Source organism: Sinocyclocheilus rhinocerous, unplaced genomic scaffold, assembly GCF_001515625.1.
Source record: "Sinocyclocheilus rhinocerous isolate Xijiao unplaced genomic scaffold, SAMN03320098_v1.1 scaffold749, whole genome shotgun sequence".
In the NCBI taxonomy this organism is placed as follows: domain Eukaryota; kingdom Metazoa; phylum Chordata; class Actinopteri; order Cypriniformes; family Cyprinidae; genus Sinocyclocheilus; species Sinocyclocheilus rhinocerous.
The window spans coordinates 80,686-102,706 of NW_015653466.1; the positions used below are offsets into that span (position 1 = coordinate 80,686).

The window sequence follows — 22,021 nt, forward strand, 5'->3', positions numbered from 1 at the left end:
TTGTCTGTTTTTATGGCTTATATTATATAATTGTGATTAATTTAAGGGATCAGTAAATAATTATGATGTTATCTTTTAATCTTTGAGTTATTATTTTGCAGTGTAAGCAGGAGCGGATTAACGCACAGGCTTGCCTAGGCTGCAGCCTAGGGGCCCCACGTGTGCAGGGGCCTCGGATTGGCCAGACTATTTTTTTTATTATTTTAAATTTACTTCAGCGCGAACAAAAAAAAGACCCTCACTGGCCCATAAGAAACATTAAAGGAGGATTTGTTGCAGAGCGTCTGACAAAATTAATGTCTTGTATTGTAGAATGCACGCTCAGCACTGCCGAGAGTTCGCGCGATCGTTAAATCAAAACCGATTTAGGCGCTCTCGCGCCTTGACGGCCAGCGGGACAGGACCACGGGAAAATGAGTCCCCTGCACAATATGACTTTGCTGCAGCCTAGAATTAAACTGCTGGTTTCGTTTGGCCAGAGGAGAACGACACTCATTCGACACACGATTTCCCCGTTTAATACTGTAAAGCTGCTTTGACACAATTTGCATTGTAAAAAGCGGAAGCCTATATAAATTAGGGCTGGACGATATGGCCAAAATTTATATCACGATATATTTCTTAATTTCGGTCGATACGATATAATTCCGATATCGATATGAACACTATTTATCTGAAATAGAAATCTTTTGTAACATTATAAATGCCTTTATCATCACTTTTGATCAATTTTAAGCAATAATGGTGACTTGACGCGCATTCTAAAGCGATTTTAATACAACGCGTTTTGAGACCGACTCCCTGATGTGCGCAAATTAGTCTACATATTTAGGCTGTTATTAGTATGTAGGCTATAATAGGTTGTGTAGTTGTCTATAGCTTTGTATCATGTTTGAAAAATGTGGTCTCTATTTGCACTTGAAATATTGAGAGTAGCCTACTTTGATTATGGCTGTGCTTATTGTTTGCACTTAATACACTAAGAAGGATCTGTGTTTATTATTTATTTATACTGTTTTTATTTCTATGTTCAATTTGTGAAAAGGACTTAAGTTAGGAGGTCAAACGTTCTAGAAGCTCTTAATTCATACAGTTCTAAGGTCTGAAGAGACTCGCATGAAATTATACAGGAGAGAAGCCAGTTACTTCGTGGCAAAACCTCATACAGTGCTTGAGTGTTGTTGTCTTTTACTGCATATGATAATTCATACTCCGAAAGTAGAAAATGACATTTATTTATTACAAGAAGATTAGTTAAAACGATTCAAAATGCACCTGCAGACTATACAGTCATGTACAGGTGCATCTCAATAAATTAGAATGTCGTGGAAAAGTTTTGAGAATTTTTTTTAAATGTGTAAAAATCTCGACCTCGTCTTCTCGTGAACCCAATCTCGTGTCTCGTCTCATCACTTGAGTTAAGTGTCGGCGTTAATGATAATCAAACAAGAAAAGACGAGGAGAAAATCACTCCCTTCTCTTGACAGAATAGTATTTGTTGCTTTTATAAGAATTTATATAGTGACAATTGTGCCCTACCATCACATTCACATCTATGCAACCAATAAATAAATTACTAGTACAGGAAAGTGTGTGTGTGTGTGTGTGTGTGTGTGTACCAGTTCACCATACTACTGTGTTTGCGTGTGGACCATGTATGGCACTAAAATAAATGCATTTCTCCAGTAAAGCATAATGATTAAGGGGGGGTCTAACACAAAGAGCAGCCTAGGGGCCCCTGACCACCTTAATGGGCCCCTGAGTGTAAGATTACATAGAGTATTCCAAATTCGAAGAATCTGCCAATACCGATCAAACATGGCACTTTTTTTTTTTGTTTCCTTCAACACCACTACAGAATATCAATACTGTGTTTGTGGAACTAATGGTCACACTTTTTTTTTTTTTTTAACTCTTTGTTAAAGGCAATCCACTAAATACTTACTTCCTCATTACAGAGAAAAACTACATAAACTATGAAATTAAACTAGCTGACTGTATAATTTAGCAGCAAAAACAATATCTTTCAAAAAACTTTGGTGCACATTATAAAATTTAAACATGTTTATAACTATTTGTATTCAAAATACATTCATGAATATAAGAGAATTCATGAGAAAAAGAAAGGCTTCTAATAATCTTTCTGTTTGTGATAATTCCTTCCTTCCTTAAACTTAAAGTATTCTAATGGGAATATATCATCTTGGAGAGAGAGTTTTGCCGTGCTGACTGTCATAACTGAACGTGCCGTGCTGTTTGAATAATGAGCGGAGAATGACTGACAGCTGCAGCAGAAGGAAGATGAGTTTCTGTAAACCTAAATTCTGTCCCTCACATTAAGATATGGAATGGCTTCAGATTATATAGCAGGGCTCCAGACTGAGACCAAAAAAAAAATTGTTTTCTGCCTGTGCGACTAAATTTTGTGTGCGGTCGCACTGTCGCGACCACCGCGTTGGTCAACTCATAAGCGCTGCAATTTCTGTAGCATATGAGAAAGTCATTTTTTAAAAACTTGTTATATTTGCTGTTTACTTCACATTACGCTATGGAGGCTCTCTTTTATTTATTTATTTATTTAATTCCTCGGTGTTTGCTAACGTATGACTCCCCCTTGTGTCGTATAAAAAGCACAATAATTGCGGTTGTCTGAAACAACCGCGGTTAGATCAAATAATCGCGATTAGACGGTTATTATCGCGACAGGCCTATTTGTGTTGTGCAATGTTTGCACGTGAATAAAAACCTAATTCTATAAAGCGATTGTGTCTCTTCTTCAGAAGACTTGGATTAAACCTCCATTCATAAGGGTTATTTTTACAATGTGTTTATGAACTGTAGGCTTCAAAGTTTCAGTGAAATTGACTTTTATTGGAGGGACAGAAATATCTCAGGTTTCATTAAAAATATCTTTATTTGTATTTCTAAGATGAATATGGGTTTGGCAAAACATAAGGGTGAGTAATTCATATATTTATTTATTAGGGGCTGTATCTTGCATTTTTGGAGCATTTAATTGTTTTTCCATGTCAAGGTTTCTGGACACTGCTCACTGCTTTTTTTTTTTTTTTTGGCTGGGTTATGGACAGTTCTGTGTTGTTTTATCAGGTGGTGGTTCTCACCACTAAGAGCGTTCCAGTGGTGGTGAAAAGGAGTGCCAGAGAGGTATCCTTCATTATCAACAACGCTGATCGCCGGCAAATGCGGCGCAGCTCACTGGTACGGTGGGACCCCAGCCTTGAGGATGTCCAAGAAGATTCTGACACTGAGGAGGATGAAGAGGAAAGTGAAATGGAGGACACCATTCTGGATGCTGAGGAAGAGGGGAAAGAGACTGTGCTGCTTGATAAGGAGGTTTATGAGGTGAGATCTAGCACCTTACACCATAAGTCACATGGTCATTTTAGTTTTTGTTCTAAATCAGCCATAACTTTAAGTGGACACAAGACATATTTTAACTTTTATTTGTTTTTCATCCACTTAGGACACAAAAATATTGATGGATGTATTTACACTTTTAAATTGTTGCTGCATGGTTTTTATGTTTGCATAACACTGAGATTTCTGCATCAATATGGCTGTTTTGTGTTTGTATGTAAAGGCCCAACTGCAGATTATAGAGGAGATTCAGCAGCAGCTGAGTAAGGAGAAAGCTGAACACTTAGCTCTCGAGGCACGTGTTCGAGATGAAGTTACAAAAGAATACTCTGAGCTGATTTCCCAGATGCAGGAAGATTACAGGTCAGAGATCACAGGTCCCTGTGCTCAATTATGTGTAATTAAAACAAATTACAGGTCATGCTATATGATGACCAAGACCACTTTCCAATTATTATTTTTTTTTTTTTAAGCGAGCGCATATCCAGAGAGAGGGAACTGATTGAGGAACGGTGTGAACGGAGACTGGAGATTCTCAAAAACCTGGTGGGAAAAACAGCTGTGAAGGACGACAGCATGAATTCAGCTGCGACCAAATCAGAGGTACAGATATGCTGAGTAGATATTCAGGGTTGTATAATTTTTTTATTTATTTTTTTGGAAAGGTGATCATATGTTAATTTTGATTATTTCATTTTGTTAATGCCCAATTGTGGTGTTGAATTTGTTTGTGTGTTGTATAGGAAGAGAACCATGTCTCTCTAGACAGCATGCTTGACTCTATGACCAGTGACCTGGCTGGAATCAGACAGGATGCCCAGGCTGCCCAGTCCTGCTTGGTGACCTCCAACCCTAGAGTCTCTGTGACACTGCTAGACCTTAAAAAAAAGGTCACCGCACTTTCAGAACTGCTCAGTGAAACTCAGAATCAGCTGTCACTCAAAACACAGGGTAAGAAACGATTGGAGATCAGCAGACCCACAACAAATCTGCCCCTGAAAACTTCCACATAATTTATTTATTAATTTTTTTTAGTGCCCCTGTCCTTTCAATGTTAAATATTTTTGCTATTAGGGTTCCCACTGTTCTGGAAAACCTGCAAATATAAATGTAAAGTTTTTTGCCCCAGGCCTGATGAAGTCATTTGATTTCTCTTTTTTCCTTTTTTTTTTTTTTTTCTTCTTTTTTTAAGTCTTAAAAGGTCATGGAAAATGTATTTTTCAGTAAAATTAGTATTTTTGTAGTATCTCTTTTTTTTTTTTTCTCTCTCAGTTCTTTTAGTATTTCTTCAGCTAGAAATTGCTTTTTGTGAGACCAAACAATTTTCATAAGTCGTGGAAATTCATTGGCCAGAAAGTGTGGGAAACCTGTATTATGAGACACAGATGCTTTTTCAGTAGGATTATAACCACATAACACTTGCTTAGTGTTCACACTTCACCTTACCAGGCTTTCTAATCGCTTGATCTAACACCGAGCCCCATACTCCCCCCCCCACCCCACAGAGCTGGAAACCCAGAGCAGACTGTCAGATGAACTGGAGGAGTTGAAGAAGGTAAAACCGCCACTGTAAAAGTTTTCTGTCATTTTTAACAGACAATATGAGGACCAGACTCGGAGTATTTTTATTTATTTTTTTATCTTCAGAAACTGTAAACATCTAGTTGAAGTTGTGGCTTGTTCTTCTGCTTTTAGGCTCTGGAGAGCCACAGGCAAAGGGAATGGGATCGAAGTGAAATGTGTAGGAAAAAGGATGAGATTGTTGCCAAACTCCAGACAGCTCTTGACCAACATGTAGAAAACACAGCTCAGGATGTGAGTGTGAACATCTAGAGATTGTTTTCAAATGTCCAGAATAATTGGATTTACATTACCGTTCAAACATTTAGCGTCTGTAGGATTTTTTTTAATGTTTTTGAAAAGTCTCTTATGCTCACAAAGGCTGTATTTATTGATCAACGATCCAGTAAAAACTAATATTGTAAAATATTACTACAATTTAAAATGGTTTTTGTCTTTTAAAATAATCGTTTCAGCACAGTTGTGCTGCTTAATTATTTTTGTGGAAACAGTGATGCATTCTTTGATGAATGGAAAGTTCAAAAGAACAGTATTTGAAATAGAACTCTTTTGTTACATTATAAATGCATAACAGTCAAATGTATTGACCATTTTATTGTATGTATTTAAAAAAATAAAATAAAATACTGACCCAAACTTTTGAACAATACTGGTTATGGAAAATAATATTTTGCCCAAAAATGAAAATTCTGTCATTTATTAACTCATCTTTTATTTAAATTTAATTTTTTTTTTATTTTATCTATTTGGAGCTTGCCCATTGTCACTATGAGCTCTTGTGTAGAAAAGATCTGTGTTCAAAATCATCAATTATGTTTCCACAAAACAAATAACATGACAGAATTGTCATTTTGGGCGAACAGTTCCTTTACACTTTTGACACAATGCTTTTATTTACCATGTTTCTTTTTTCTTTTGTTGTGGATTTCCAGAGAACTCAAATTGACTCCATCAAAAAGCAGATCATCCAGCTTAAACACAATTGTACCTGCTCAGAGCAGCGGCCCGACACCCAGAGTGAAACCAGAAAGCGGCGTCAGGAATGGGAGGGGCTTGATGGACAGCCCCCACTCAAGAAAGGTACAGACTCCGCCCCAGGAGCTGAAAAGTGCCTTCCCGCTTTTGTCACAACCGGAGGGGCTAGCCGAGAGAATCGGGTTAAAGGCCGACGATACCTTCATTCTCGAAAAAGGCTCTCGAGCATAAAGAAATGATCATAATAAATGTTTTATAAAATGTTTACTCAGTGCATAAGCTCTGTATATCAAATAATTCTGTGTGTTGTTTTTATTTGCTCTACTGAATAAAGTATATTTATTTTACACATGGCGAACACTGCACAAAATTAAAAGCACTATAAGATGCTTGACTTTTATATCAAAAAGAAAGGGAGTAACAGAAATTTTATTATAGTATTAAAGCATCCCAGACACACATGAGGTGCTTCCTGAGTATGAACAGGAGGATTTCAGGCTGAGAAATTCCACATTTAAATACCCCTTTCATCTTCAGAATGAAATCAAATTGGAAATAAATTTTGTCCATTGTGCAAGACTAGTGCATTTTAGATCAAATTCATGACTGGCTTTGTTGTTGTAATAAATTAGAAATGCCTGATTGTACCAAACTATTTTAAATGTTGAAGCAGTTTTTAAATTAAAACTATTTATACTAAGCAAACACAAATAAATATTGTATTATTGCATGTCACAGACACATCATCAATATAAAAATATGTATATATATCTGTGTTTCTAAAGTTCTCCATTCTTTATAGGTCCCCTGGAGGACTCAAAAGTACAAGACGATGTGTCAAGACTCCGCCCTTCTTGAGGTGAAAGGTCAGCTGGAGTGTTGCCCTGCTGAATCCAAACAAAAAGACAAGCAGATCACAGATCTGGAACAGGAATGCCACACATTAGATGTTTGCATCCAGGATCTGAAATCTAAACTGGAAGAAAGAGTTTCACAGGAGCATATTCTGCAAGGGAAGGTATATCAGACATCATTGGAAACCAAACCAATGGCAACAGCAGTGGATTGCAGCAGTTTGAAATTAGAAGTTGTGTCCAGTTATAGCAACACTACAGAACATTCAAAAGGTGCATATCACGAACTGGCTGCTGTCAAATCACAAATGGTTAAGCAAGATCGCGAACTGGGAGAAAGGAGCAAACACATCTTGACTCTTGAACAGGAAATTACACTACTGAAACAGGAAGCACAAACCTCCAGAAACACATTAGCTGACTATGATGACCTCAAAAAAGTCAACTCTGACCTGCAGGTTGAAGTCACAACCCTTCATGGGGTCAAAGCTGAACTAGAGGAGAAGGTCAGATGCCTTGAGAAAGAGAAAGAAGTGAAAAATACAGCACATCTGTCTAAAGAGGAGGGGTTTAAAGATGGGGAGGTGGGGCCGATGAACCCTAACACTCTTGGATCTAAAAACAGGGAGACCCATAGCAAAATAAACATCACTGTCTGAAAAGGTGGCTGAACTGGCACAGAGGGAGAATGCCCTAGCGGCAAAGGAGGCTCAGCTCTTAGTGCTGCAGAAGAGGCTAAAGGAAGAGCAGGAGCATCTGGAGGAGGAGGAGACGCAAGCTGTGCAGAGGCACGCAGGAGGGAGGCGGAGATGAGGAGAGAGCTGCTGACTGTGGCAGAGGAGGCCATTGCTCAGAAAGATGCAGAGCTACGGAAGAGACAAGAAGAGATCAACCGGTCAGTTATCTTTCACAATTATAATACAGTTTCCTCAAATTCAAGTCATATTAAACCAGCGTGCAAAATCATTCCAGTTTATTTTTGTGGCATTAGTGTCACACACGTGTCACACACATTCATAATTTTTCTAGTTTTCATATTCATTTTATTTATATACACTACTGTTTAAAGGTTGAAATAAATTAATGCTTTTATTCAGTAAGAATCCATTAAACTGATCAAAATTGACAAAAGAAGCTTTTATAATTGTTGGGGGGAAAAGAAATGCTGATGCTGTTCTTTTAAACTTTGTTTTTATCAAAGAATCCTGAGAAAAATGTTTATTTGGTTTTTACAAGAATATTAAGCAGCACAACTGTTTTCAACATTAATAATTAGAAATGTTTCTTGATACACTAAATCAGCAAATCAGATTGATTTCTGAAGGATCATGTGACACTGAAAGCTGGAGTACACTGAGGCTGCTGAAAATTCAGCTTTGCATCACAAGAATAACTTAAAATAAATGTTCAAATATATTAAAATAGAAAACAGTTTTAAATTGTAAATTATTTTACAATTTTACTGTACAAGAGACTTCTTTCAAACACAAAAAAATCTTGCCCAAACTTTAGAACAGTAGTGTAATATATAAAATACAAAAATTATATTATATTATGTATTATGATTTTGTCAGGTGCTGCTGCTAGTGCTAGAAATGAGTCAGTTCACTTGTATATGGACTTTTTGTTTAGTATTGAATTATTGTCTAATGCTGATAAAGCTTTTCAAATAAGCTTTGATGGTTTGTTGTTTTCAGGACAGCATCAAAAAGCTTAAGAAATTTTGTTCCTTTGAAGTCTCTTGCTTTATTTGTCAAAGATATTGCACAGGATTGCTGCTTTTGTTGGATCAATGATTATCCCACACATATGGACATTGATTTATTTTAGCAGCCTGATAGGATTTTGTTGTCTATTCTTACTGAATAATTACAAAAAGATTAGCATATTTGTAATTGAGATTGTGTGTAGTGTATTCTGTCAGATTAATGGTCTTGTCTTTAAGGCTTTTAGCTAGTGGTTGGTTGACCAACATAGATTTTTTCATTGGCTCATGCCAATATCTAGAGAGCATGGAGGGTGATATAATGCCAAGATATACTTACCTACAATTTAGTAGTAGCAAATGAAATGTACATTTGCCGAACATTTTACACGACATATTCAAACTTCACTGGAAAAAGTAGAATTTGGAACTGACAAAGGGAAAGATCATCACTTCTCTTAATCGGCCAAGCAGATAATCTCAAAATTGCTCAAATAATCAGGCATCATGTATCAATACTTTTGCCTCAGATTTCTTTTTTTTTTTTTTTTTTTTTTTTTGAAATTAATAATTTAGTTTTGCAAGGATGTATTAAATTGATCAAAAGTGACCAGTAAAAGCATTTACAATGTTACAAAAATATGTCTATTTCAAATAAATGCTTCTAATTCGTCAAAGAATAAATGTTTCCACAAAAATATTAAGCAGTACAACTGTCTATGTGTATGTGGGTTTTCATCACTCAGGTTAAAGGAGGAGATTAAAACTAGGGAGTGTAAGTTGAACAGTATGGCTGTCGATCTGTGCAGAAGGGAAGATGATTTTTCTGATCTTCGGGAAAAACTCTGTGACTCAAAGAAACAGATTCAACAGGTCCAGAAAGAGGTGAGAACTCACTCTGTTTCGAACGACTTTACTGTCTGAGCCGAACTGTGTTAGTTTGTATTAAATCTGACTGTTGTTGACTTGTGCTAAAACTCCTTATGTGGTTTGATTTAGATCTCCTCCATGCGGGATGCTGAGAAATCTCTACGAATGAAGCTCAGTGATCTAGAAAAGACTAAAGCACCGCTCCAGAATGAGATCGCCAACAGGGACCGCACCATCAACCATCAACCAGCTGAAAGCTGTAAGCACCGCCTAGCGATGAATAGCTAAAATCACAAAGAGAGAAATGTTTGTTGACACTGTCATGTGAACTAAATATTTTCTCTTTGTTCTAAAACAGGAACGATCTTCTGAATCGAAGTCAGATGAGAATCTGCTGCTCTATCAGAAAGCATGTAAAGGTATATCTTGTTTAATTGCCTGCGTCTGCATGAGTGTGTGCAGTAATGGGCGTCATTTATTTTTAAGTGTTTAATGAAATGTGTGGCAATAAACAGTAATGCATGTTAATGTTTGTTGATGCTCTCTGTAGATTTGCAGGAGCGTGAGCGTGTTATTGAAGACATGCGTTTGGCTCTAACAGAACAGGAGGAAACACAGACAGAGCTGGACCTGGAGATGGACAACAGAGAGGCTCAGATAAATGAGCTCACTCAGGGTACAAGATTACATGGAGAATATTGCATTCATAATCCGTTAATGTACTGTATAGCATTTAATAGTGATATCATACATTTAAAAAATTTATATTTGATGAAAGTATTGCAGGGTGTTGCTTTCTAACATAAAATAAATTGAAAAAATAAATAAAAATACAAAATACTGCATGTAACAATTTAACAATTTTTATATAAATATCAACGTTTCAAAAATGTCTAAACTATTTGGTGTGTCTCCATTTTGCTTTATTGACAATGACAACACTTGATCAAGTTCTCCTGCAAGATTTGAGGTGATTTAAATGATCATCTTGTTCAATGGAAACAAACAAACAAAAAAAAGTTCATATGATCATAGTCGCATATGTACTTATTTCATAGTAACCTAGAATAAGTACAGAATATTAAACATTTCTTATTCTTATGTCAACATTTTTTTGTTTTAACATTTTTAAAAATCCAAGATTTATAGGATTCTAATTAAGCCTCAGACCTCGCTGTATGTTTTTTCCAGACTTGATGAGGTTGAGAGAAATGCTTGCTGAACAGAAGAACAGGAGAGATTCCAGATCAATCTCTGATGACGATTTACAGGCCAGACAACAGACCGCTCAGGCCCAGGAGAGCTTAAAGGTCTCTCGTCCAAATGTATTCTCAATTTCTCTTCAACTATAAGAGGAAATGTGTGCTCATTGTCTTTGTGTGGTTCTTTGGGGTTCATGTTTGTAGCTGGCCAGTGAAAAGCACCAAGCAGAGCGCAGGAAGTGGTTGGAGGAGAAGTTGGTTCTGATTGGTCAGGCTAAAGAGGCTGAGGAGAGAAGGAATCAGGACATGAGGCGATTCGCTGATGATCGAGAACGGCATGCTCGCCAACAGGCCGAAAAGGTAAAGAGCAATGTGTGTTCCAGAGGCAATATTAGACAAATATATTTTTAGTTAAAGAGAGAATGACTGTTGATTTGTGTCAATTAGGAGTCTCTTGCCACACGTCTTGCTGCTCGTGAGGAAGAGATGGAAAGCTGGAGAAAAGAGAGAGACACACTTGTCTCTGCTCTTGAGGTTCAGCTGAAGAAGCTCATCATGTCCAATGCAGAGAAAGACCAACATATCAAGATCCTACAGTCCAGAAACACCCCCCAAACACCAGAGGTCAGTCTAGTGTCAGTTACAAACTCTCTTTCTATTCATGCTACACTACTGGCACTTTTGACCAATTAAAATATTAATTTCTAGTAGGTAGAGACATGTATGACGTTAAAAAAAATGGTCTGTGTCAAATAAATGCTGTTCTTTTGAACTTTCTATTTACCAATGCATCCTTTAAAAAAATGTGTCACGGTTTCCACAAAAATATTAAGCAGGACAACTATTTTCAACATTGATCATAATAAGAAATGTTTCTTGACCATTAAATCAAGATCAGGTAATCAGATTTCAAACCTAATTTAAAACCAGTAGATGCATCTGCCAATCATTACACATAATAAGTAACAAGTATAATGTGTGGGCAATAAGCAAAAAATGTCACAGTGTTCTTACAAATTTTAGTTGATGGTGATATTTATCATAATATAATATTTTTATGGAAATATTTTAATGTCATGCACATTGCAATGAAACAACTTAATTATTAAAAATGTACAAATGTTCATATATCTGCTCAGCATGTATTTTTAAACATACAATTACTGTAAAATGACTTGAGATAAAAGCATTCTTAATTCAGATGATATTCAATAATTCTTGAGGTAATTCACTCAGTGGCAGTATAGGTGCATGTAGGAAAGTGTGATAGTGTTGTCATTGTTCAGTGACACTGAATACTTGAGTCTGATTGGTTGACAGACAGTCTAAGGGTTAATTTCCTATACTTGTACGACTACAAAGTAGTCCAGATATGTTTACTGCGTTAGTGTCAAATTAGCAGAACTTCAAAGAGCCATACAGCTCTTTTGAAGCCAAGCAAATCTAATAAAAAATGACATAAAATTCAGAAGTTATTTTTAACTGGACTAAAGCTGACTGGGACCTCTATCCAGCTGAAAAATATTGTGTTATTATGGAGGCCAGTAATGTAGCCTGTGTGACTAGAAGTCATGTGTATGTTTCATGTATACACACAGAAAAATATTGTCAACAATTGTCTTGCTTCTAAAAATATACATTATTTTTAAACTGTGAAAGTTATTACCACCTGATTGTTTGTCGTGTTGTTCTACTGCTCATTGCTTCATCAATTTCACCCTACATGAAGTGCTGTTTTAACGTTTTGTCCCAGTCTCAGGAGGTCACTGAGGACAGCAGGACCGAGGCACTGCAGGCAGAGCTGGTTGCAAAGGAAGCAGAGGTCCAGAAACTAAAGGAACAGCTCTGTGTCAGTGTCATAGACAGCAGCCTTCGCAGAAACTCATCTACCCAGGTCTGACACACGTCTTATTACTGCCATTCTCCCGTTACCTTTGATGATTCATTAGAGTCACTGTCAAAAGACCAAGATCGTAATTTGAAGTGACTTTACTCTGAATGTTCTCAAACAGACTGCATTTTGGCATTTGTACAAAACACACTGCTAAGTGGCCTTGTCCTTCAAATGGTCATATTATATATATATATATATATATATACATATTTTTATTTCCCCCACCTCAGATGAGCTGAGTTGATTTCTCTGTATGTATTTGTACCAACCTGAGGTGATGTGTGTTGTTTATTAGACATACTGTGTAGCTGTTTATTAAATTGAGTTTGTAATTAGATATGGAGTGAGGAATGTTGATTGACTGTCTCTTAATTGCTGTGCTAGACGATGGAAGCAGAATTATCTGATATGAAGCCTCTGAACACCAGTACACTTAAACACACAAGCAGAACCAGAGGATCTGTCGCCAGTCAGGTAAAACAGAAATGCATCTTGTATATCATTTAAATGTAAAAATGTCAATTACTTTCTGTTGCTTGATTATTTTTTTTATTATTTTAGTTTTTCATTTAGTTGGTACCCATTTTGTGCAATAGTAGATGCACTTTTTTTTTTTTGGCCAAATGTAACACAAATGCCTATTCATCTCTCTTAGTTTTGAACAATCCATCTGTCAGTAACAATAGATAAACACCACAAGGGAAGGTTGTTATGCTGACACTAATGGTATAATGAATTAATGATTTAGATTAATATTTATAAAGACATTTATATATAAATGCTGTCCTTTTATCCATAAAAGAATCCAGTTAAAAGTATCACTGTTTCCACAAAAAAATATTAATTGGCACTACTGTTTTCAGCATTGATAATAAAAAGAAATCTCTTGAGCACCAAATCAGCATATTTGACTACTAATCTGTAGTATTTTATGGCTGCAGTATCTCTCATGTTACTGTCTCATTAGATGAATTTGTTGCTTTTGTTGCATTTTTGATTAAAAGCATCTACTAAATATATGCACATATTTCTTAGTCCATTGATTATGATAATCAACTAAATAATAGTAATGATCTTCATATCACAGAGTTCGTCTGGTAGCTGTCCGCTGGTGCTCGATTCATCAGAGATCTCCACGGAAACAGGCAAACGTTCCAGGTTTCCGCGGCCCGAGTTGGAAATTTCCTTCAGCCCTCTGCAGCCGGATCGTTTCGGTCTTAAGCGGCAAGGTGAAGACTCCGCCATTACTGTCAAAATCTCCCGACCCACACGCAAGAGGAAGAGCGTAGTGATGGAGAAGGTGAGAAATGAAATGGATGGAGGGGGTTTAGAAAATGGTTCTCAGTTCACACAAATTAGAACTGAGTGCTGTGACTGGAATGACCTTCAATCATCTTGTGGTTGAAAGATATGTAATCTTTTCAGTTTCTAGCCTTAGAATCATGGGAAATAGAGTAGAATGTTAGTTCAGATTTATCGCACAATTCAATCCTCTTCCTGTCCTTTAGTTTATTATTAAAAATTATTATTATTGATATTCTTCATAAAACCAGCAGACCATCTGCTGCTGACCTAATCTGCACAGCCCTTTAATTGTCCTAATTAGTCATTAACAAGGCTCTAATTTTCCTCACTTACCCTTAACGATCAGTGTTCATTGTGCATGGGCAGCAAAATTGCAGTCCTATTAAACATATAGTTCTGTGTGTGAGAATAGATTTATATGTGTGTGTGGTTGAGCGTGCCTTGGCCTAGCCTCACACACTCTTCTCCAGGCAACATAAACACTTGCGGACACTTGTTTTGGGAGCAATAACAATAATTATAGAATACACAGTAAGTTTATAGATTTCTAAAACCTGTTTATGGAAATGTAATTGAATTGTTCAGACAAAGGGATTACGAATACACAAGTACAAATCTACCATAAATGCTGACTAAACAGGGTGTTAACATTTTATTATATTACACTTTACAAGGGTAGCTATGCACTTAAGAAGTCTCTAGTCTGGGTAGGTCATGCTATTCTCTCCGAACACCGCAGTGAAGATGTTATGTTGCACACTGAAAGAATGCTTTCCATTCCAAATAAGTGCTTTCTTATTGTCAAAGAATCGTGTGCTCTCTCGCCAGTTGTCCCTGGCAACAGAGTCACGCTTCCACATGCTCTGTAGCTGCTAATTGTTGGAGAGTTTTGTAATTGAATGGCACAAACTATTGTTAATGGTGCTTCTGTTCACTTGAAGAGGAAAGGAGGCAGAAGCAGTGTGGTGAAAAAGAAAGCTTTCTCTGAACCCAGTTCTCAGGTACCCTCTTCCTGTGCTCAGAAAGTCTGCATTTATATGATACAAAATACAGTGAAACATTTTACTGTTATAGTAAACCTTTTACATTGTTTCTGTTTTAATATAGTTTAAATGCAAGTTTTCCTGTGATGGCAAAGCTGAATATTCAGCAGCCAGTCCAGTCTTCAGTGTCACAAGATCCTTCAGTGTATTCTAATATACTGATCTGGTGCTTAAGAAACATTTCTTATTGATAAAACAGTTGTGCTGATTAAGATTTTTGTGGAACCTGTGGTTCTCTAATGCAGTGGTTTTCAATGCTGGTCCTAGGGACCCTCTGCTCTGCACATTTTGTATGTCTCTCTTATCTGACACACTCAGCTGAGCTCATGGAGTTCTCACCTAATGAGCTGGTGATCTGAATCACCATGTGAGGGAGACAATCTGAATGTGTTAAATAAGGGAGACATACAAAATGTGGAGAGTGGTGAGTCCCCAGGACCAGGACTGAAAACCACTATAATGAATAGGAAGTTCAAAACGGGGGTCTCCAAACTTGGTCCTGGAGGGCCGGTGTCCTGCAGAGTTTAGCTCCAGACCAGCTAATCAAGGTCATACTGGGCATACTAGAAACTTCCAGGCAGGTGTGTTGAGGCAAGTTGGAGCTAAACTCTGCAGGACACTGGCCCTCCAGGACCGAGTTTGGAGACCCCTTGTTTAAAAGAACAACATTTATTTGAAAAAGCATTTTTTGTAAAAAATGTAAAAGTCGTTACTGTCACTTTTAAACAATTTAATGCATCCTTGCTGAAAAGAAGTGTTAATTTCTTACTGACCCCAAACTTTTGAACGGTAGTATATTTAGTCATTGTTTTAGATACTGTTAGTGGTAGTGCAACCTTCCTGATTCCAGTTAATGTAATAAAGGTCACCGCAATAATAAATAATAGATTTGAAAAAGTGTTACCATTGGGATATATCAAAATTATTTCCATGTCTCCTCAAAAAGTGCATGCAGCTTTAGTAGTCCTTCATTATCTATTGCAAACTGAAATGATGTCTGGCTCTATTCTTAGATGAAATTCCCTGCTTATTTACAATCCAATCTATTTCTGATGGGTAAAATCTAGTTTATTCTGTATTTTTTATATATATATATATATTCTGTTTTACTCTGAAATGTGTCCCATTACAAAAGTAAAGTTTGCAAATGTTGTTTCATGTTGACTTTAAAGGCTCAGTTTTACCTTCCAAACTCATTTACTAAAAGCAGAACATGACCTAGACCAGACCTCTTTGATTGAAGTACCTATAAAGTCTAAAAAAGGAGAAATTAAATCCTGCCAGTAGTCTTATTAACCCTTTAAAATTCCTAATAAAGTTCTGTGACCAGGCCATTTGGTTAGAGTTCCTGATGGTGGAAATGTAACTCATGAGTCATTATCCCACAAATCTTTGATGTATCAAAGAAATAATAACCTCTCTATCAAGGTGGTTATGTAAATGGAGTAGGGTTTGCTATATGGTTTTACAGATCCATTAAGGTGATATTACCTGAAAGAGCCATCCATGCCCTCAGTGACAAGGCATTTGTTTCTTCATGAAGCATAAACGACAAAGGCTTTGGGAGATAATGCTCTGTAGAATTTAAAATAGACCCATAATTCATCATTCACTCATCAAATCCTCAAGGTCATGACTTTTCACATTTAATTGGAGGAAATCATTGTGATCGTGCAATACCTTCACCCTCGACACCTCTGAATTATTTTAATTACACTTTCCCATTTCATGGCAGGGAAACACTAGCACCAGACTGCAGAACAAGCCATCAGTCTTGATTCCTCACGCATTTCCCTTGGATACGATTGAACAGTGAACGACTTGGCAGGTTCCTGGAAGTCAGGACATTAGTCTTTCTTTAATGCAAGCTTGCAAGTCAGAGAGAGGCATAGTATCTCACCTCTCAACACTGGAAACAGCAGGTGACAGGTGTGACAGACAGAGATCCGCCCCTGTCCATCCCATTTAGACTGGCGGGGGTTACGAGTGTGGCATTGGTTGTCACATGCAATGTCACAAATGTGATCTTGTTGTCTAGAGAGAGAGATAGCGACAGGAAGGGAGAACGGTTGGAGAGAGAGAGAGACAAGAAGATACTGAAAATGATGAGTCACTGGAGAGAGACTAAGAACACTTTCAGATGGAATCATTTATTTATTCTGCAGATTTTTTGGTCCCTTGTATTATTTGTTTGTGTGTGTGTGTGTAGAGAGAGATATTGAGAGGGATATGGCAGATGCTCTGCTGTCTTATTAATGATGATTCAATGCACTGCACACTCATGGCACTAGATCTGTCAACTAATCCTCAGGGGTTTGTGCTCTTTTGAGTGTCAAGAATTTTACTGCCACTGACCTGAAACCAATTTGTGTTTTGTTAGGATTAAAGATTCAGATCAGAGAGGCAGACACCCAGTGCTATGTTTCTCCATATGCATTTAGCATTTAACATTCTACGATTCCCTGTTGATCAAAACATAAGCAGAGGGTCTGTTAAACACTGCATCTCAGTAACACTTTTTTTCCTTGAAGTAACATCCATCACATCTTATCTGACCAATCACAGCCAAGCATTTAGATTCTAAGACCCTGTTTCACTGTCTGTGTTCTGTGAAGTGCACATATTTATTTTGGCACCCATATTAAGTGGTTAACTTACATCATCCATGCTAAACTCTTATTTATGATCTTTTTCACATGCAGTGATTGATGCACAAAAACCCTTTTATTCAGTAAATCTGACCAAATTCAGACAATATAAGCAATTTATAGCTACACTTTGGAGTTTGGGTCCAATGTAGACTTATTACCATTTAGATGTATGCTACTGTTCAAAAGTTTGGGATTGGTAAGATTTTTGTATTGTTTTTGAACGAAGTCTTATGTTCACAAAGGCTGCATGTAAAATGTAATTTATTCCTGTGATGAATTTTCAGCAGCCATTACTCCAGTCTTCTGTGTCATATGATCCTTCAGTAACCATTCTGATATGCTGATTTGATGGTCAGGAAACATTTCTTCTTATTATCAATGTTGAAAACATTTGTGGCACTTAATATTTTTGTGGAAACCGTGAATTGTTTTTTCAGGGTAATAGAAAGAACAGCATTTATTTACAATCATTGGTAACATTATAAATGTCTTTACTGTTACTTTTTGACAGTTTAATGCTTCTTTGCTGAATAAAAGTAGGCTATTCATTATTTTAAAAAGAAAACAAATCTAACCTCAAACATTTGAACGATAGTTAGATTTCATGCTGGTCAAGTTTATAACATTCTTTATGGCCCACTTCCAATAACCATTTTATAAAATAAAATAATAGGCTTTGTTTAAATAAACATTCAATTTGTAAGCCAGGAATGACTTTCTGTACAGATGCTTAGGTCTGTTACACAGCAGAAAACACGGTTAGTTTGAAAGAAGAATGTGAACCTGTTGTTGTAGTTGTTGCTTTGCTTACACTTCACAGACACAAAATGCATGAAACAGGCCTAAAAGAAACCAAAGCATTTATGTTAGCCTTCCGAACTCTGAAATACTTGTTTACTCTAGCACTCTGCCATTCCTCAGGATGGGGTGGAAAGTGACAACATCAGGAATACAAGGAGTAGAATGACTCCTCGCCTACCGCCTCATCAGGAAGAGGTGAGTGACCACATTCTAATGCTCAAGCACTAAGTACATTTATAAAGAAAAAAAAAATGTGTTCCATCATAATGACCATTGAAATCGATTTCACAGTTTGATACAGAAATATTTGTTTCGATTAATTAAGACATGTAATTAGGTAGAAATTAGATGAAAGAAGGCGGTATAGACAGCGGAGGAGAAGATAATTTGGCTCAGTCACTGCATCACACACACACACTCATAGACTGTGATTGAGAGAGTCGTGAACCCTGATCATAGAAGTGTCGAGTGATTACAGTGAGTGATGAACTCTGTTCTCATTCCTCTCAGCCCTCTAATGCCCAGGAGTCGAACCAAAAAGGGAGAAAAGACAAAACGATGCAGAAGATTGGAGACTTTCTTCAGGGCTCTCCTACCTTTCTTGGAAGTAAAGGTCTGAAAAAAAAAAGTCCATCATTATTATAATTCCTAGACTTGCGTCAGACTAAGGCATCTTATTTGTATGACAATCATGTTGTTTCTCTGTCTCAGCAAAGAGGATCATGGGATTGATGAGCGGAAAGTCCCCTGATGGTGGGGCGATGTCTTTAAAACTCAAATCCAAACGTGACAGACAGAAACACGACAGGCCAGATATCTCCTCCCCAATGGACATACCAGCCCATCAGGTACTGTACTGTTAAACTTACGCTAACATTCAGTTAGTGTTTTTGAAAGAAGTCCTATATGTTCACCAAGGCTGCATTTATTTTATTAAAAATACAGTAAAAACAGCAATAATGTGAAATAATATTACAATTCCAAAATGTTTTCTATTTTAATATATTTTAAAATATAATTTAAGCTTATTTTTTAGCAGCCATTTCTCTAGTCTTTATTGTCACATGATCCTTCAGAAGACATTCTAATATGTTGATTTGGTGCTCAAGCAGCCCTCTACGGACACCTTGGCAATTGAATCGCCATTGGCTAGTAAATTTTTTCGTTTACTTGCCAGTCTGATATACTATATATAGATATGTATATTATATATATTTTATATTTTTTTATATTTTATATTTATTGCAATTGAATATTGGCTAGTAAATTTTTTCGTTTACTTGCCAGTCTGATATACTATATATAGATATGTATATTATATATATTTTATATTTTTTTATATTTTATATTTATTTTACAAACATGCATGCATATATATATATATATATATATATACATACATATAATGTTTGTAAAATGGCACAGCTTTTTAAATATCTGAAAATACGCTTTTTTGGTCATTCTGTGTTTCTGTAAAACAAAAATGGGGGGGGGGGAACTTAAGGATTAACGAGATGCTGGATTCATGAATATTAATCAGGTTGTGTGCATTCGCTGGAATTGATTTGCTGAATTCAAATCAGGGACAATAATAGGTGAGCGCCAGCCAATGAGATTGCGCATTTTGCGTTTGCGCATTAGTTCCGCCCACTACCAGAGAAAGCGGCAGTTCTTAAAATCTGAAGAACTCCAAAGGAACTCTTATTATTATTTATTATGTTATTTTGACAGGAAAATACAACAAAGAATATCGTTTACATATAGCGCGTCAATTCTGCATGGTATGTAAGACTCTCTCGCTCTGTCTTTCTCTTTGCGTGTGAGAAAGAAGCAAAGTGACGGCGAGGCGTGCGCCTTCACACTAAAGTTTACGGTATGCGAAATACAGGTGCGCTGCGCATCCATAGACATGAACTGAAAAATAGCTAGATCGCTTGACAGAAAACTCGGAAGTGCTCAGTCAGTGTTCTGTGAGTGAAAATATATCTGTGCTTAACTTATACTTGGCCTCCAATTCACACACTGGCGAGTAAAATCTAAGAATTTATTAGCCAGTAGCTAATATTAGACATCATTTAGTCGCCCAGAGTGAAGATTTAGTCGTATATGCGAGTGATTTACTTGCGTTGTAGAGGGTTGTCAAGAAACATTTCTTATCAACGTTGAACACAATTTTGCTATTTTTTTGAGAAAATCATGATGCATTTTTTGCATGATGCATAGGATTTTTTGTTAAATAAAAGTTCAAAAGAGCAGCATTTATTGGAAATAGTCACTTTTGATCAATTTATTAAATATCCTTATTATCCTTGCATCCTTATTAAATATAAGCATTCATTTCTTTAAAAAAAAAAAAATCTTACAGACCCCAAACTTTTGAAAAGTAGTGTACTTTATGCTGTAAATGTGTACAATGAATTTCAACTTAAAATGACATGAATGTTCTTAGTGACAGTTGACATTTGACCTTCCTTGTAGATCATTGGCCGGAATCCAGAGAAGAAAGAGAGTGAAAACCTTATCAAGAAACGTCTTCGTCCTATGACCGCGAAATAAGCTGAAAGGAAATGCATTTTTATTTAAAAACATTTTTTTTTTTTTTTTTTAAATCAAACCAGTTTTTAAGATCTTTTTTACTTTAATCTGATGCACTTTTCATTTACAATATCTATAAATTCTCTTTTTACTTTTTATCAAATATGGCACATAATATATTATCCTGGAAATGAACTAACACTACCGCTGATTTTAATGGCAAGTTGAGATGATGGACAGTTTCATAAGCTCATGGAAGAATGTACAAATTTTTGCTGCTTGAGTTAGAATGGAAGTTCAGAAATCACTACTGCACATTTTTGACACAGGGTTTCCTATTGCTGTATACTTAAACCACGTTATTTGTTTACATTGTGTTTATGCTGCCCTGCATGTAAAAGCAAAACTGTCGTTTCCCCCTAACCACTTTCTACTTTTCAAGATATAAAAATGTACACACACAAAATATAGCACAAAATAAAAGTTCAAGGGTTTTTGTGATTTTAATTTTTCATCCCACTTGTCAACCTTCTTTTGTTTATGTATGTATCACCCTGTCACAAACCATTAAAGGGGTCATATGATGCGATTTCAAGTTTTCCTTTCTCTTTGGAGTGTTACAAGCTGATTGTGCATAGATAAGATCCCTGAAGTTGCAAAGACTAAAGTCTCAAAACCAAAGAGATATTCTTTATCAAAGTTAAGACTCTGCCACGCCCCCCTAAAACGGCTCGTTCTAACACGCCCCCACATATCTACCCCACTATGTGGAAATATTTGCATAATGCCACCCAAATGTTCACGCACTACTGCACATTTTTGACACAGGGTTTCCTATTGCTGTATACTTAAACCACGTTATTTGTTTACATTGTGTTTATGCTGCCCTGCATGTAAAAGCAAAACTGTCGTTTCCCCCTAACCACTTTCTACTTTTCAAGATATAAAAATGTACACACAAAATATAGCACAAAATAAAAGTTCAAGGGTTTTTGTGATTTTAATTTTTCATCCCACTTGTCAACCTTCTTTTGTTTATGTATGTATCACCCTGTCACAAACCATTAAAGGGGTCATATGATGCGATTTCAAGTTTTCCTTTCTCTTTGGAGTGTTACAAGCTGATTGTGCATAGATAAGATCCCTGAAGTTGCAAAGACTAAAGTCTCAAAACCAAAGAGATATTCTTTATCAAAGTTAAGACTCTGCCACGCCCCCCTAAAACGG

At 36.5% G+C, this 22,021-nt stretch overlaps 1 protein-coding gene across 1 annotated transcript in view; it reads left to right on the forward strand.

Moving 5' to 3' along the window:
* Positions 1-21,232, forward strand: part of LOC107715953 (kinesin-like protein KIF20B) — a 25,992-nt gene extending 4,760 nt beyond the window's left edge. Inside the window, 26 exon segments of the mRNA XM_016522216.1 lie at positions 3,109-3,363; positions 3,602-3,741; positions 3,852-3,981; positions 4,122-4,329; positions 4,884-4,933; positions 5,074-5,193; positions 5,892-6,039; positions 6,737-6,770; positions 6,772-7,437; positions 7,439-7,569; positions 7,572-7,683; positions 9,240-9,378; positions 9,493-9,605; positions 9,712-9,782; positions 9,914-10,039; positions 10,555-10,673; positions 10,770-10,925; positions 11,013-11,189; positions 12,325-12,459; positions 12,844-12,933; positions 13,547-13,759; positions 14,706-14,765; positions 18,380-18,454; positions 18,770-18,872; positions 18,971-19,107; positions 20,738-21,232. Of these exon segments, the coding sequence (XP_016377702.1) occupies positions 3,109-3,363; positions 3,602-3,741; positions 3,852-3,981; positions 4,122-4,329; positions 4,884-4,933; positions 5,074-5,193; positions 5,892-6,039; positions 6,737-6,770; positions 6,772-7,437; positions 7,439-7,569; positions 7,572-7,683; positions 9,240-9,378; positions 9,493-9,605; positions 9,712-9,782; positions 9,914-10,039; positions 10,555-10,673; positions 10,770-10,925; positions 11,013-11,189; positions 12,325-12,459; positions 12,844-12,933; positions 13,547-13,759; positions 14,706-14,765; positions 18,380-18,454; positions 18,770-18,872; positions 18,971-19,107; positions 20,738-20,815 (3,786 nt within the window). The 3' untranslated portion in view covers positions 20,816-21,232.
* The last annotated feature ends 789 nt before the right edge of the window (positions 21,233-22,021 follow it).